The sequence below is a fragment of the Ursus maritimus genome, unplaced genomic scaffold (assembly GCF_017311325.1).
Source record: "Ursus maritimus isolate PB19 unplaced genomic scaffold, ASM1731132v1 scaffold_23, whole genome shotgun sequence".
NCBI lineage: Eukaryota > Metazoa > Chordata > Mammalia > Carnivora > Ursidae > Ursus > Ursus maritimus.
This window is the reverse complement of record NW_024424786.1, coordinates 36,834,890-36,846,751: the sequence shown is the minus strand read 5'-3', so window position 1 is coordinate 36,846,751 and position 11,862 is coordinate 36,834,890. Positions and strand designations below refer to the sequence as shown.

Below are 11,862 nucleotides of genomic sequence, written 5' to 3'. Positions count from 1 at the left end.
CTGCCCGGGGTGGAGGCCGACAGCGCCGGGCCAGGCAGGCCGGGGAGGGTCAGGAGCTGCCCCGGATCCTCTCCATGTAGCTGCGCAGCTCCTCGGGGTCCTTCAGTCCCATGTCCTCACACACCCAGCGGATGTCCTCCTCGCCCGCCACCAGGATGGACTGCACGGCAGGGGCCCCTACAGGTTCCTCAGACAGCTGGGCCGGGGGGGCTGGCGCAAACGTCACGAACTCCACACGCTTTCGCCGCCCCCCGGCCTCCTTCCGGGCCAGGGTGCTCGAGGAGCTGGTGGTGCCCCCCGCGGGTGCCTGGGCCACGGTCAAGGCCTCCCCTCTGCCCCCAGTCTCGCAGGGGCAGCCCCCCTCCCCCTTGGGCAGGCCAGGGGACTGCCGGTCCAGCTGGCGGCTCAGTTCCTCCTGGTCAGTGCCCAGCCAGACCCAGTTGTGCGGCTGGGGGGAGGCGGGGTCGGTGGCACTGTCGGGGGGCTCCTTGCGCTGGTAGCGCAGCACGAAGACCACACCATTGACCAGGAAGATGAGGATGGCCAGACAGAAGATGCCCAGCAGAGCATACATGCCCAGCTCTAGGTCGGTGACCCGCTGAGGGGCGGGGACCATCTCCTCCTCTTCCTCCTCCTCCTCCTCCTCTCCAGCCTCTGCCTCCTTCCCAGCCTCCTCCTCTGCCCGCTCAAACTTGCCCCTCACACCCCCACTCCCCCCAACACCACCTGCCTCCCATCGTTTACCACCCATGCTGGCCTCCGTGGCCGGTGAGCTCCGGGCAGGGGTGGATGGGAGGGCAGGGGCCAGGGTGGGAGCAGGGGGCAGCCCTAGCCAGGCAGTGCCAGAGGCCAGGGGCACACGGTGGCGGCCCCGGCGGCAGGGCTCAGGCGGGTGCAGAGCCACGTGCAGGGGCAGCCCCTCGGCACCCGCCCCACTCACCACCACCCCGAGCTGGGCACCCCGCTCCTCGGCTGGCAGGACGGCACCGGGCTCCTCAGCTGAGACAGACAGTCCCAGGTCATGGTGGTCGTAGAGCTCAGCAGGGGCCAGGGTGTGGTCAGAGAAGGACAGCCAAAGGGAGAGGGCCACCTCCTGTGGGGTACACGGACACAGGCAGAGACATGCGAGGGCACGCACGCATGCACACAGAGACCACTCCCACAGAGACAGGCCACACGGAGGAGGAGAGATCAGAGAGAAAACAGACACGGGCAGATGGACAAAACACAGGGAGAGAGGGGACGTGCGTCAATCACCTGTCTGCCACTCAGCCCTGGGGTCTGAATCATCGGGAGGGTCCTCAGAGCCATCTAACCAACCTCCCACTGCCACACTCCAGCCAGCCAGTGCTTGATCACCTCCAGCCGCAGAGAGCTCACTACCTCACAGGGCAGTCAGTCCTCATTCTGAAAACCCTACGGTGAGGGGTCCAGGTGCTTCCCATCCCCCTGTCATTAGCCCCCACCTGGAGATGTTGACCTCATCCCCCTGACTCCCGGCTGTCACCTGCTTTGGGGCGGGAAAGGCTGACTGTGCCCAGCATGTGGCTGTGACCTCCCCGGGGTGGGCAGTGCCCCGGCTCAGGGCCAGTGAGATGCCCATCACCGGCTGCACCCGCAGCTCCAGCACCGAGACCTTGTCATCCGTCACGGCCAATGCCTGCTCCCCCAGAATGGAGTCAGACAGTGGGGAACGCACCTGAGGGTGAGAGGGAGCTGCAAGTTATGGGGGGGCAGGTACACAGACAGCCTCTCCCCTCTGAGCCCCATCATCGCACGTGCTGCTTTTCCCCACCCTTTGCACTCCATACGACCTATACACACAAGGACCCCAATCCCATGCCTAGGGAACAGTTCCCCTTCTCTCTCAAGACCTGGGTCCCACATACCCAACCCCAGCCCTTCATGCTTTGAGGGTGTCCCCATTACACGGGCCATCCTAGTCTCACCCAATCTCCAATTCCACTGGGCTCGTACCTGCCCTGGTACACCCTGGGCCCGTTCTGACACTCTTCACACTTGCCCATGAACATTCTGAGGGCCACCTACGCCCTTAGGAGGTCTACCCACCTCGATAGAGGTGACGCCAGGCTCCCGGCCCACCAGGACGCGGCCGCCCTCCAGCGAGGCGACGCGTGGGTCCTGCACGCGTGCGTGCGGCGCCACGAGGTGGGACACGTCCAGCAGCCAGTCGGGGCCGAGCAGGTGGGTGAGGCGGCGGCCGCCGTCCAGCGGGTGGGCCGCGAAGGGGACAAGGAAGCGCACGCCGGCTCGCTGGTACTGCAGGCGGCAGCCTCGGGCTCGCCGCTCCGCTGCCTCCTCCGCCAGCGCCGCAGCCTCGGGTTCTGGCACCCTGGGGGGGGCCGAGACGGACAGGCCAGGGGGCGGGGCGTCAGCTCGGGCTCCGCCCCCAGTCGCTGAAGGCCCCGCCCCCTGGAGACTCAGCTTCCCGAGGGGCACGCATTCTTCAAACTTCTGCCCCTCTGCGTGTTGGCATGGCACCACTGCTCCGTTCCTAATTCGTGCCTATGCCAGTCTATCCAGCTGCTCTGGCCCTCCTCTATCGCTTCACCTGAATTCTTGGCTCTTGGGGAAGCAGGGAGACCCTCTCCAACGGGGAGACCTTGGCGAGCTCACTGTCTGGAGGGCCTCGCTCAGATTCCTGAGGCCACCTCACCCTTGGGCTCTGGTGGGACTTTCTCGATATTTACTGAGCTAGGTGCCACCTTAGGCTTTGAGGACGCAGCAGTGAACAGAACAGACAAAACCCCTCGCCTTCAAGGTCTTACTTTCTCAGGGAGGAGAGTGAAGGCGGTGGGCAGAAACAAGCAAGAAGAATCAGGCTATCCAGGAATTAGGAAGTGATCTGCACTTGGGAGAAGCGCGGCATGCAAGGGGGAGAGGGAGTGTGCAGGTCAGCGTTTACAAATAAAGTGGCCAGAGGCTGGGTGGTGACAAGCAGGTGGGTAGGAGGAACCGGAAGCAATGGGGCAGTTTTTTAGACCCCAGCCTGAGCCCACGGCCGTGTTCCCCGCACCACCTCTTGGGTCCCAGAGCGACTTTGCTAAGGCCTCCACTCACCCTTCAGCTGGGCCAGGGACCCTCCAGCCTCGGACCTGCTCCAGGGTGGCGTCGGTCAGCTCGATGCGCAGGGGCAGCAGCGGGGCCCACACCGTCAGCCGCAGCGCGGCCCTCAGCCGGCGCCACCAGAAGTCCACCCGCACCCCGCGGGCCCCCCGGCTCTCCTTGCCAGACACAAACACAGCATCACAGGTCTCGGACACCTGTGGGAGGGCAGGAGCTGGGCTAAGCCTTGGAAGACAGGTATGGAACACAGGGGGCTGCCCTGAGCCCTCACCATTAGGGGCAGGGCTGAAATTCGTTCTGCATTTTACTGGCAGGTCTTAAGAGTAAGAAGATTTCACCAAGGGGCACCTGGGTGGCTCAGTCTGCCTTTGGCTCAGGTCATGGTCTCAGGTCCTGAGATCGAGCACGGCATGGCTCCCTTCTCCCTCTCCCTTTGCCCGTCTATCCCGCTCGTGCTCCCTCTCTCTCAAATAAATAAAATCTTTAAAAAAAAAGTTTCACCATGCATCCAAGATCCATTCTGGAGGAACCAGCCATTCCAAGTTCACCTGGGGCTCAGGTGGGGAAACTGGCTATTTACGTCCAACAACATCGCTCTCCTGGTAGTGGAGAGTTCAAACCCACACATTTGGCTCCTCGTTATCTGACTTTTGTGCTGGACACCTCGCAACTGACTACAGGGAGGTGGGCAGAGGCCAGACAGATCTACCCACTCGAGAGCCCTCAGGAGGGAACCACTCACACAGGGACAGAGCGCCATCATAAGTGGCAAGACACCTTTTCCAGTCAGGCAGCCAGGATTTAGGAAATGCAGGCTCTGGGCTTCCCCTCTTAGAACTTCAAATGGAGAAAGTTGACCTGCTCCCCCCCTTTTAATCTCATGGATCATGACAATGCTCTAATAATTATCATTTCAGCACCCCATAAGTATTACATTGTATTAAAAGCTGCCGTTGCTTCGGCTCCTGCTCTCTGCTGGTCGAATGTCTTACGATGCTTTTAATTCATTTTTTTTCTTTTAAGAGAGGAAGGGAGTAGGGGAGGGAGAGAAGGAAAGGGAGAATCTTAAGCAGGCTCCATGCCCAGCATGGAGCCAGACGTGGGGCTCAATCTCCTAACCCTGAGATCATGACATGAGCCAAAATCAAGAGGTGGATGCTTCGCCGACTAAACCACGCAGGCACCCCTGGGTGCTTTTAAATCTTACAACAGTCTATGATATTCCCATATTAAAGCTTAGAAAACCAAGGCTCAGAGAGGTGAAGAGACTCGTCCATGATCACACAGCTAAATAAAGTTGGGTTTCAAACTAAAATTTGTGGGTCCCAACATACATGCTTTTTTTTTTTTTAGTAGGCTCTAGCTCTATGTCCAATGTGTGGCTTGAACTCGTGACCCTGAGAGCAAGAGTCACATGCCCTATTCACTGAGCCCGTCACATGCCCCAGAGTATATGCTCTTGACTCTCCCACGTCAGTTCATTTGTCAACACAGTAAAGGACGGGGATGTGCCTAAGCTGGCACAGCTCCCACCCGACTGTGGAGAGAGGTGGTGGCGATAAGCGAAGTTGAACCTGTGGGTCCCCCCACGAGGTTTCTGGTGTCAAGAAGAAGCTGTTCTCTCGGGGACCTGAGCGGGGAAGGGGTCCGTGCATCCCTGTGCGCACGTGCACATACTCACGCGGGGCTGGCACGTGCCACTCACCTGCAGGACCTGTGTGTTGGCCGACTCACAGCCGATCTGCTCTGTCACCTCCACCAGAGCCCCCCCGCTGTCCACGGTGACCAGGCGCACGGGCACACGCCGCGGCTCTCCAGTCAATGGAGCCGTGTTCACCAGCTCCTCAGCCTGGGGGGTGGGGGGTGCAGGAGGAGCTCAGCCCCCAGCTCTTCGCCTCGCTCGGCCGCATGCCTGGCCAGGCACAGGTGAAGACTCCTTACCTTGGCCAGTGGAACAAGGGCTCTTATGTCCCGCTCCGACACCAGGATCTCCCACACCATTTTGTCCTTCTCTGCCTCGGGGGCCTGGCCTGCGTACTCCAGCTGCCACGTGACAGGGCGAGTGACCGCCACGCCCCCACTCGTGCCATTCTCCACCAAAAAGTCCACCCATAGGAACTCAGATAGTTCGAGGGGGCTGCTGGTCAGAAGAGAGAGAGGGACTGAGTGCTTACTAGTGGCCAGGCGCTATTGTCAGCATTTCCTAGATTCGTGAGCTGGGTCTTATGATAACCCCCAATTTGCAGGGGAGAAAACGGAGGAACAGAAGTCACATAACCTGCCCAAAGTTACAGAGTGAAAGGTGGCAGGGCTGGGATTAAACTCGAGCGCCCCGGCTCCAGAGCCCCAGCCCTTACACACCCTTGGCCTCTAGAAGATCCATGTAGCCACTTCACCACCCCCCTGGAAAGCCTGCTTGCCCTTCTGCCTTCCTAGTCCCCCTCCACTCAGACTTCCACCCTCCACAGCCATGGGGGGCGGGCAAAAATACCTGGGGTCAATTTCTACCCAGGAGCAAGAGTCACTTCAAAGCCCCAGGACTGGCCCTCAACCCCCTGAATCATAACTCTCGCGGGCTCCTTTGATCAAGCCCTGGCTGGGTGCTTGCTATATAGTATTTTATTTTCACAAACCCTAGGGGGTGTATTATTATCCCCACTTTACGGGTGAGGAAACTGAGTCTCTGGTCGGGGGCGGGGGGGTATTGGGGGAAGTTAACCAGCTTGCCCATGGTTATTCATCCACAAGTGTCAGAACCAGAACTCCAACTGGAGCTGCGACACTCGTGGCCTTGGCCCAGGCTCAGAGCATAAATAAGAGTTCATAAAGGTTAACTGCAGCTGAGCTGTTTCTGAAATATGAATGGCTCAGAAAAAGGGACCCATCTGGTGCCCGCGGGAGGCAGGGTGGTGGCTGTGAGGGCTGTCCCTGAGTAGCCAGGATAGGCTGGCCTCACCTGGAGCGAGACTCACAGACACTCGCTGTACCTGCCATGCACCTGGGGATGGATAAATGGTAACCGAATGAATCAATGTCTGCTTTGTGCTATTTCCTTGAAGGAGTTTTCTGTGCCTGCTCACGTCTGCTCACTCCTTTCTCTGCCCCCCGGGGAAAGGAGTTACCTACCTAGAGTCTGGCCCTGGGGGTCCCACGCGGTGGCACGTGATGACGGTTGTGTGGTGCTTGGAGCCCTTGAAGCGGTCCAGCTTGGCCGTCCAGAGGCTGGGCTGGGCTGGGCGGGCAGCCGTCACGTGCAGCCCCTTCTTCACCTTGATCCTGGGGAGAGGACATAGGCCCTGTGTGTCAAGGTGGGTGCTGAACTAGGGACTGAATGAGGAGGGACACAGGGGCGAAAGGCATCGGCCTGCTGTCTGGCCTCCCCACCTCCAGGCTGACTCTTCTGCTTCAGCACCCTCCGATCCAGAAGGACCCCATCTCAGTGCAGGTCAGGTCACACAGCCCTCCCCAACTCAAAGACCCACCGCCCACAGGGTCAGGTCTAATCCTGGCATCGAGGCCCTGCAGGATCTGGTCTAGTTCGTCTTTAGCTGAGACACCCCTCCATCACTCTGCTTCAGCTACAAAGAACATTCTTCCCGCACACACAGCTCATTGACGCCTCTGAGTCTTGGCTCGGGCTGTGCCTTCAGCCCGGCCTGCCCTTCCTTTTATCATCTGCTCATTCTTCAAGCCTCCAGCAACTCAAATACCGCTTCCTTTAGAAGGCTTTTCCTGTGCAGAATGAATTTCCCCTCTCCTCCAGCCCTCACCCAGGCCCCCACCACACCCCGTACCTCCCCGAGCATATAATCCAGTGCCTGCTGTACAGCTCCTTTCCCTAGCACTGGGGCCCCTTAGCACCAGATGGGGACCCGGCCTTGCTCCTCTCTGTAACCCTAGAGTGGAGACACAGGGCTGGGCATGCTTCAAGTGTCTGGGAAAGATCTAATGAGTGTGCGAGTAGGCATAGGGGGGTGTGAGAGACAGGGGGACAGGACAGGCGCCTGAGACACACAGGGACAGGACACACACACAAACCCAAAGGTGGGAGAGGCGAGTCATACTCTACAAATCCTTGTCAGTGGAATTGGGTTGGGGGCCTACTTTGGGAGAACTTCCTGAAGGGTGGGACACAAAAAGGAGGGCCTTCCTGTGGGGAGGAGCGGGCTCTGTCCAGAGGTCAGGGACCTGCAGCCAGGGACCAGGCAGGAGAACATGCAGATGAACTTGACTGGAGCAAACACCGGTCCTGGGGCATTAGAGCATTAAGCACCCCCAGGCACTGCACTTGGCAATTTCTAAGCCCTCTCCTGTTTTCCCTCCCTGGAGCCTCACAGCTGCCCTGTGCAGCAGGCAATGTTAGCCCCACTGGGCAGGGAGTCTCAGGGAGGTGCCAGGGGAAGGGGAGCTTCCCGCTTCTGATTCCAAGTTCAGGGCTATGCCCGTGGCCAGGACTTGCCTGACCTGGAGGGAGTGTGGTGGGCCCGTGTTTGCAGAGATCAAGGATTCCAGTAAGGACCCCAAAAGGAAAAGGCACCCGCCCAGTCTTCCCGCAGAGGTTCCTGCCTCCAACCCCACCCCCCCACCCCCAGGAGCCCAGGACTCACCGCAGGGTCAGGACACTGGCTGTGAAGTTGTGCCGAAGCAGAAGGGTGGCACTGAAGACCTGGCCGGGCCGCACGGGCACATCAGGCACCCTCAGAGTCACCGCCTCGTCCAGGGGCACCTCCTGGTACTGCGGGGGGTCTGCTGGGCGCAGCTCCACGCCACCCACCGGAAGGGCCTGTTCCTTGGGGTCCTCCTCTCCGCCGGGGCCGCAGCCCCCAGGGCCCTCGGCTGCGGGCTCCAGCGTGTAGGCCAGCTCGGCCCGCGTGGTGGAGCCCTGGGAGAACCAGTGGGAGGGAAACTCCAGCTCCACCACGCAGGCGCCTAGGGAGGGCTGCAAACACACAACGGGCATCGTTGGTGCAGCAGGAGATGGGGTTCCAGCACCCACGGCAGGAAACGCAGAGCAGGAGGGGTCCATGAAAGGCAGGACCAGCACGGGCCAGAGACATGTCCCAGGTGACACAATGAGTGACATGACCGGGGCTGGGTCTCCGAACTTGTCCAAAAGCCACACTTCGACTTTGGGGAACAGTCTCATTCCAAAGCGAGCCAATCCCCATGCCTCCCCCTAACGATGCCCCAGGACCACCCTGACTACACCTCAGCCTTCAAAGAATCCCAAAGCCTGCAAAATACCGCTCACTGGTGGATTCCTGTGCTCGATTTCAAAACAGTGCCACTTGAGATTATAAAAGTAATACTAACAATAACGCTGACACTTGCTGAGGGATTACTCCACGCCAGGCATTGGCATCATGCTAAAAGCTACTGCATTCATTTCATTTATTCCTTATTCCAGCTCCATATGCGGTAGGAATTATTATTACCCCATTTTATAGATGGGGAAGCTGAGTCCCACAAAAATTAAGCTACTTGCCCAAAGTCATATACAATGGACTGACTTCCTAAGGGGCCCTAAATAACCCTTTCAAAGGGTCCCCATGAAAGCTGGCAGAGCAGGAACGGAGTCAGCTTGTCTGGGACTCCCGAACCACCCAGAAGCGGTAAGCCCTTTCTTCCCTGCCCCGGGACTACCCTCGGGCTGGCACAGCAGGTAGGGCCGGCCTAGGTAGGGCCTGCCCACTCACCTGGAAGTGGCAGGCTCGGTGAGCAGTGCCTGCAGGGTGTGTGGCGTGGAGCCGGGCGCAGGGCAGGCTGCCAGGCCCTGGCGGCCAATCCTGCCCTTTGAGGTGGAAGAGGACTCGGGCATGGGGCTCCGCCGGGGTCACGGCGGCTTCCACCGACACAGCCCGCACATCCCACGGCACTGGCCGTTGGTGGGGCTCAGTGACTCGTGGCGGGACCACCTGGAGGGAGAATGGGGGTGCTCAACAAAGCAGGAGGTTGGGGGGAAGCAAGATCTGGAAAGATGGGACACCAGGCTTCCAGGCCCCGTGTGGCAGGAGAGAACATTTACAGGCCTCAGTTTCCCCTCTGGAAAACGTGGAGCACAGCTGGGGCTGGGGGAGACCTCTGAGCCAGGCACAAGCAGACCTCGGCTCTGAGTCCTGTTAGCCTGGGAGTCAGTCGCTGGTGCTCTCTCCTTACCTGCTGAGTGGCAAAGGGTGGGTAGGAGGCCCGGAGAAGTGGCTGGGCCCTGGGCCACGGCTGCAGGAGCAGAAAGGTCTCAGATCGGGAGCCCAGAGAGGAGTTGGCGGGTGGATAGCGGCCCACTTGCTGCACACGGAAGTATTCAGGGGCATCAAGGAGCTCCAGGGCTGCGGGCAGGTAGACGGGGTCCAGGGGGTCCTGGTCACAGCCCACTGAAGGAGAAGGGGTAGAGATGATGACAGCTCCAGAGCTGGCCAGGGCTGAACTGAGCTCCAGCCTGGGGCACAGTGGGGGTGGGCAGTGGAGGAAGAAAAGGTTAGAAATGTCCCATCCCCCCAGGACGAAGAGGAAGGCGTTCCATTTCACAGATGGGGAGGCGGGAGGTGGCACATGGCAGGACCAGGATTTGAATGTACATCCTGGGCTGGATGCCAGCTTCCAAACCTTTCCTTCTTCTACCTTCCATAGACTCGGGCCTTCCTCCCCTGAAGAGAACCTTCTCAACGTCTCTCCCCATTCCTGCCCTCTACCCACTCGCCTCTCGTATCGAGGCATCTGTGGGGCACAGTTTTCTCCAGACAGGGTCTGTGCAGATAGATGGTGATGAAGTGAGCTTTGTAGAAGCAGAGAACCTTTCTCTGTCGCCGGGTCCTTGGCCAGACTTGCCGGGAGACCCACCCTTTCTCCCACTATTATCACCATGGCAAGCCCACATTGGTTTCCTAAACTTGCTCCCTTTTTCCCTGTCCCAACTGGGTACCAAAAGTGGGATTGGGGTTGGGGGGGGGGACCATAAGCCTGGGGAGAGAGCCAAAATATTCAATGAGTAGAACAGCAAAGGACCTCTAAGACCATACTTGGTTTGCACCAACTATTAGCTAGCCCTAGTAATAATAAACACTTTCGAACACTAACTATATGCAGACTACTGTGTAAGACGTTTTACATGTATTAACTCTTTAACTTATGTAATAACTCTGAGAACTAGCTTCTCTTGCTATTAATTCCATCTTGGGGACGTAGAAGTTGAGGCTGAGGTTAAGGGACTTGCCTGGGGTCCCGCAGCAGGAGAGAGGTGAAGCTGGAGTCAGAGCTCAGGCATTATACCCAGGGGGATACCCTGCCTCACCTCCCGACGCTGTTGGCAAGGGTAAGCATGTCCAGCTTCACTCCCTGGACTCTGGGTCTCTCCCACAGCCCTTAAAGTCATGTTGCCTCCTTAAGGAAGCCCTTCTTGATTGCTGGCCTTCCCACCAGTCCCCTAGTTGCCTCATCTGAATTGATTGTCTTCCTGTCTATCGACAGGGGAGCTTGTTCTACTCATTCCTGAATTCCCCAAACGGGGCAGCTCTCCCTGGAGAGGATGTTCTGTGAGCCTGGAGGACTGCGTTTACGTCTTAATTCTCCCTCAACAAAGCTGGGGCCAGTCATTCAACATCTCGTGGAGCCTGAGTCCTCACCTGTAGAGTGAGCGTTTAGTGACAACTGTGAACAGGGGAGGGCTTTGGTCAAGTGTGGCGGGCAGTCTGGAGGAGGGGTTATTGCTACTGAATAATGGATGTGACAAGGCTTCCCTCATCTCTCTGTATAAGAGGTTATCAGGGCTCCTGCTGGGTCCCATGGGGAGGGGAGCAGGTGGCTGAAAGCAGCCCTAGAGCCAGCTCTCTCTCTGCCCCATCCTGGGCTGGGGGACGTGAAGGTTTCAACCTCCTTCAAGGCCCTCCCCACCAATGAGCTTGTGTCTGAGAGGCTCCACACATCCTGCTCCCAAGTGTAACAGGTGAGTGACTATGGCTTCCTGGGGGCAGCCCCTGACCTCCCGTCCTCCTCCGGTTCTACTGCTTGGATAATTACCAGATGCCCTAAAGCCTGACTCCCACGGACTCCCAGCACCCAGAGCTCAGCTCTCGCCCTAAAGGTGAGGGGGCTAGAGAATGCCTCATTATCCCCCACCCTTCCCCAACACCCCCCTCCCCGTTCTGTGGTGTCATCCACCTAGCAGCCACAGCCCTGCCAAGGGCAGTCGGACCCCCACCCTGGGCACAGAGGAATCGCTGCCCCTTCCTCCAATGACGGGGATCCCCACAGAATTCAGGAAGGCACGGATGGGGCAATCCCCCGGAGACTCCAAGGTCAGATTTCTCCTTGGGGCAGAGGGAGGGCGACTGCGCACCTCTAAGGTTCCAGGCAAAAGGGCTGCCTCCCATGCCCGTGGGGGCTGGGTCGATGGTGGGTGAGTGGGGGGGGGGCAGGCTAGGAGCCACTTGGGTGCTGCTCTGTGGATCGCAGATTAGGGAGCTGGTGCGCCTGGGCCAGGGGCAGCCGGGTTAAATGCCCGGGCGGGAGGGGGAGCTCGCGGAAGGCGTGGGGGCTAGCGGTGAGAGCCCGGGACCTGGCTGGTCCTGGATCGGGAAGAGTTGCCGGGTTCTGGAAGTGAGGGAAGCAACAGAGGAGCGCGGCTGGAGGGAAGATCTGGGGGGTGAGACCTCCGGTCCTCAGGGCACGCTGCGGGGCGACCCGGCTCCGGGCTCAATCCGAGAACCCGCAGCTCCCGGCTCGCCGCATCCCTTCAGCCCGGCCCCCGCCGGGCCCCAGCCGCCCCTCGCCCCGCCCACC

The 11,862-nt window shown here is 59.5% G+C and overlaps 1 protein-coding gene across 2 annotated transcripts in view; it reads right to left on the bottom strand.

The window, feature by feature from the left end:
• Positions 1 to 39: 39 nt before the first annotated feature.
• Positions 40 to 11,862, bottom strand: part of TMEM132A (transmembrane protein 132A) — an 11,988-nt gene continuing 165 nt past the window's right edge. Inside the window, exons 2-11 of one of the 2 annotated variants that reach the window (XM_040639177.1) lie at positions 9,244 to 9,458; positions 8,784 to 9,002; positions 7,695 to 8,026; positions 6,214 to 6,363; positions 5,029 to 5,227; positions 4,793 to 4,936; positions 3,082 to 3,284; positions 2,071 to 2,353; positions 1,508 to 1,699; positions 40 to 1,093 (exon numbers count right to left, since the gene is read on the bottom strand). In XM_040639177.1, coding sequence (XP_040495111.1) covers positions 50 to 1,093; positions 1,508 to 1,699; positions 2,071 to 2,353; positions 3,082 to 3,284; positions 4,793 to 4,936; positions 5,029 to 5,227; positions 6,214 to 6,363; positions 7,695 to 8,026; positions 8,784 to 9,002; positions 9,244 to 9,458 — 2,981 coding nt within the window. In that variant the 3' untranslated portion in view covers positions 40 to 49. The remainder of the gene's footprint in view (positions 1,094 to 1,507; positions 1,700 to 2,070; positions 2,354 to 3,081; positions 3,285 to 4,792; positions 4,937 to 5,028; positions 5,228 to 6,213; positions 6,364 to 7,694; positions 8,027 to 8,783; positions 9,003 to 9,243; positions 9,459 to 11,862) is intronic. The other variant, XM_040639178.1, reaches the window with a different exon arrangement.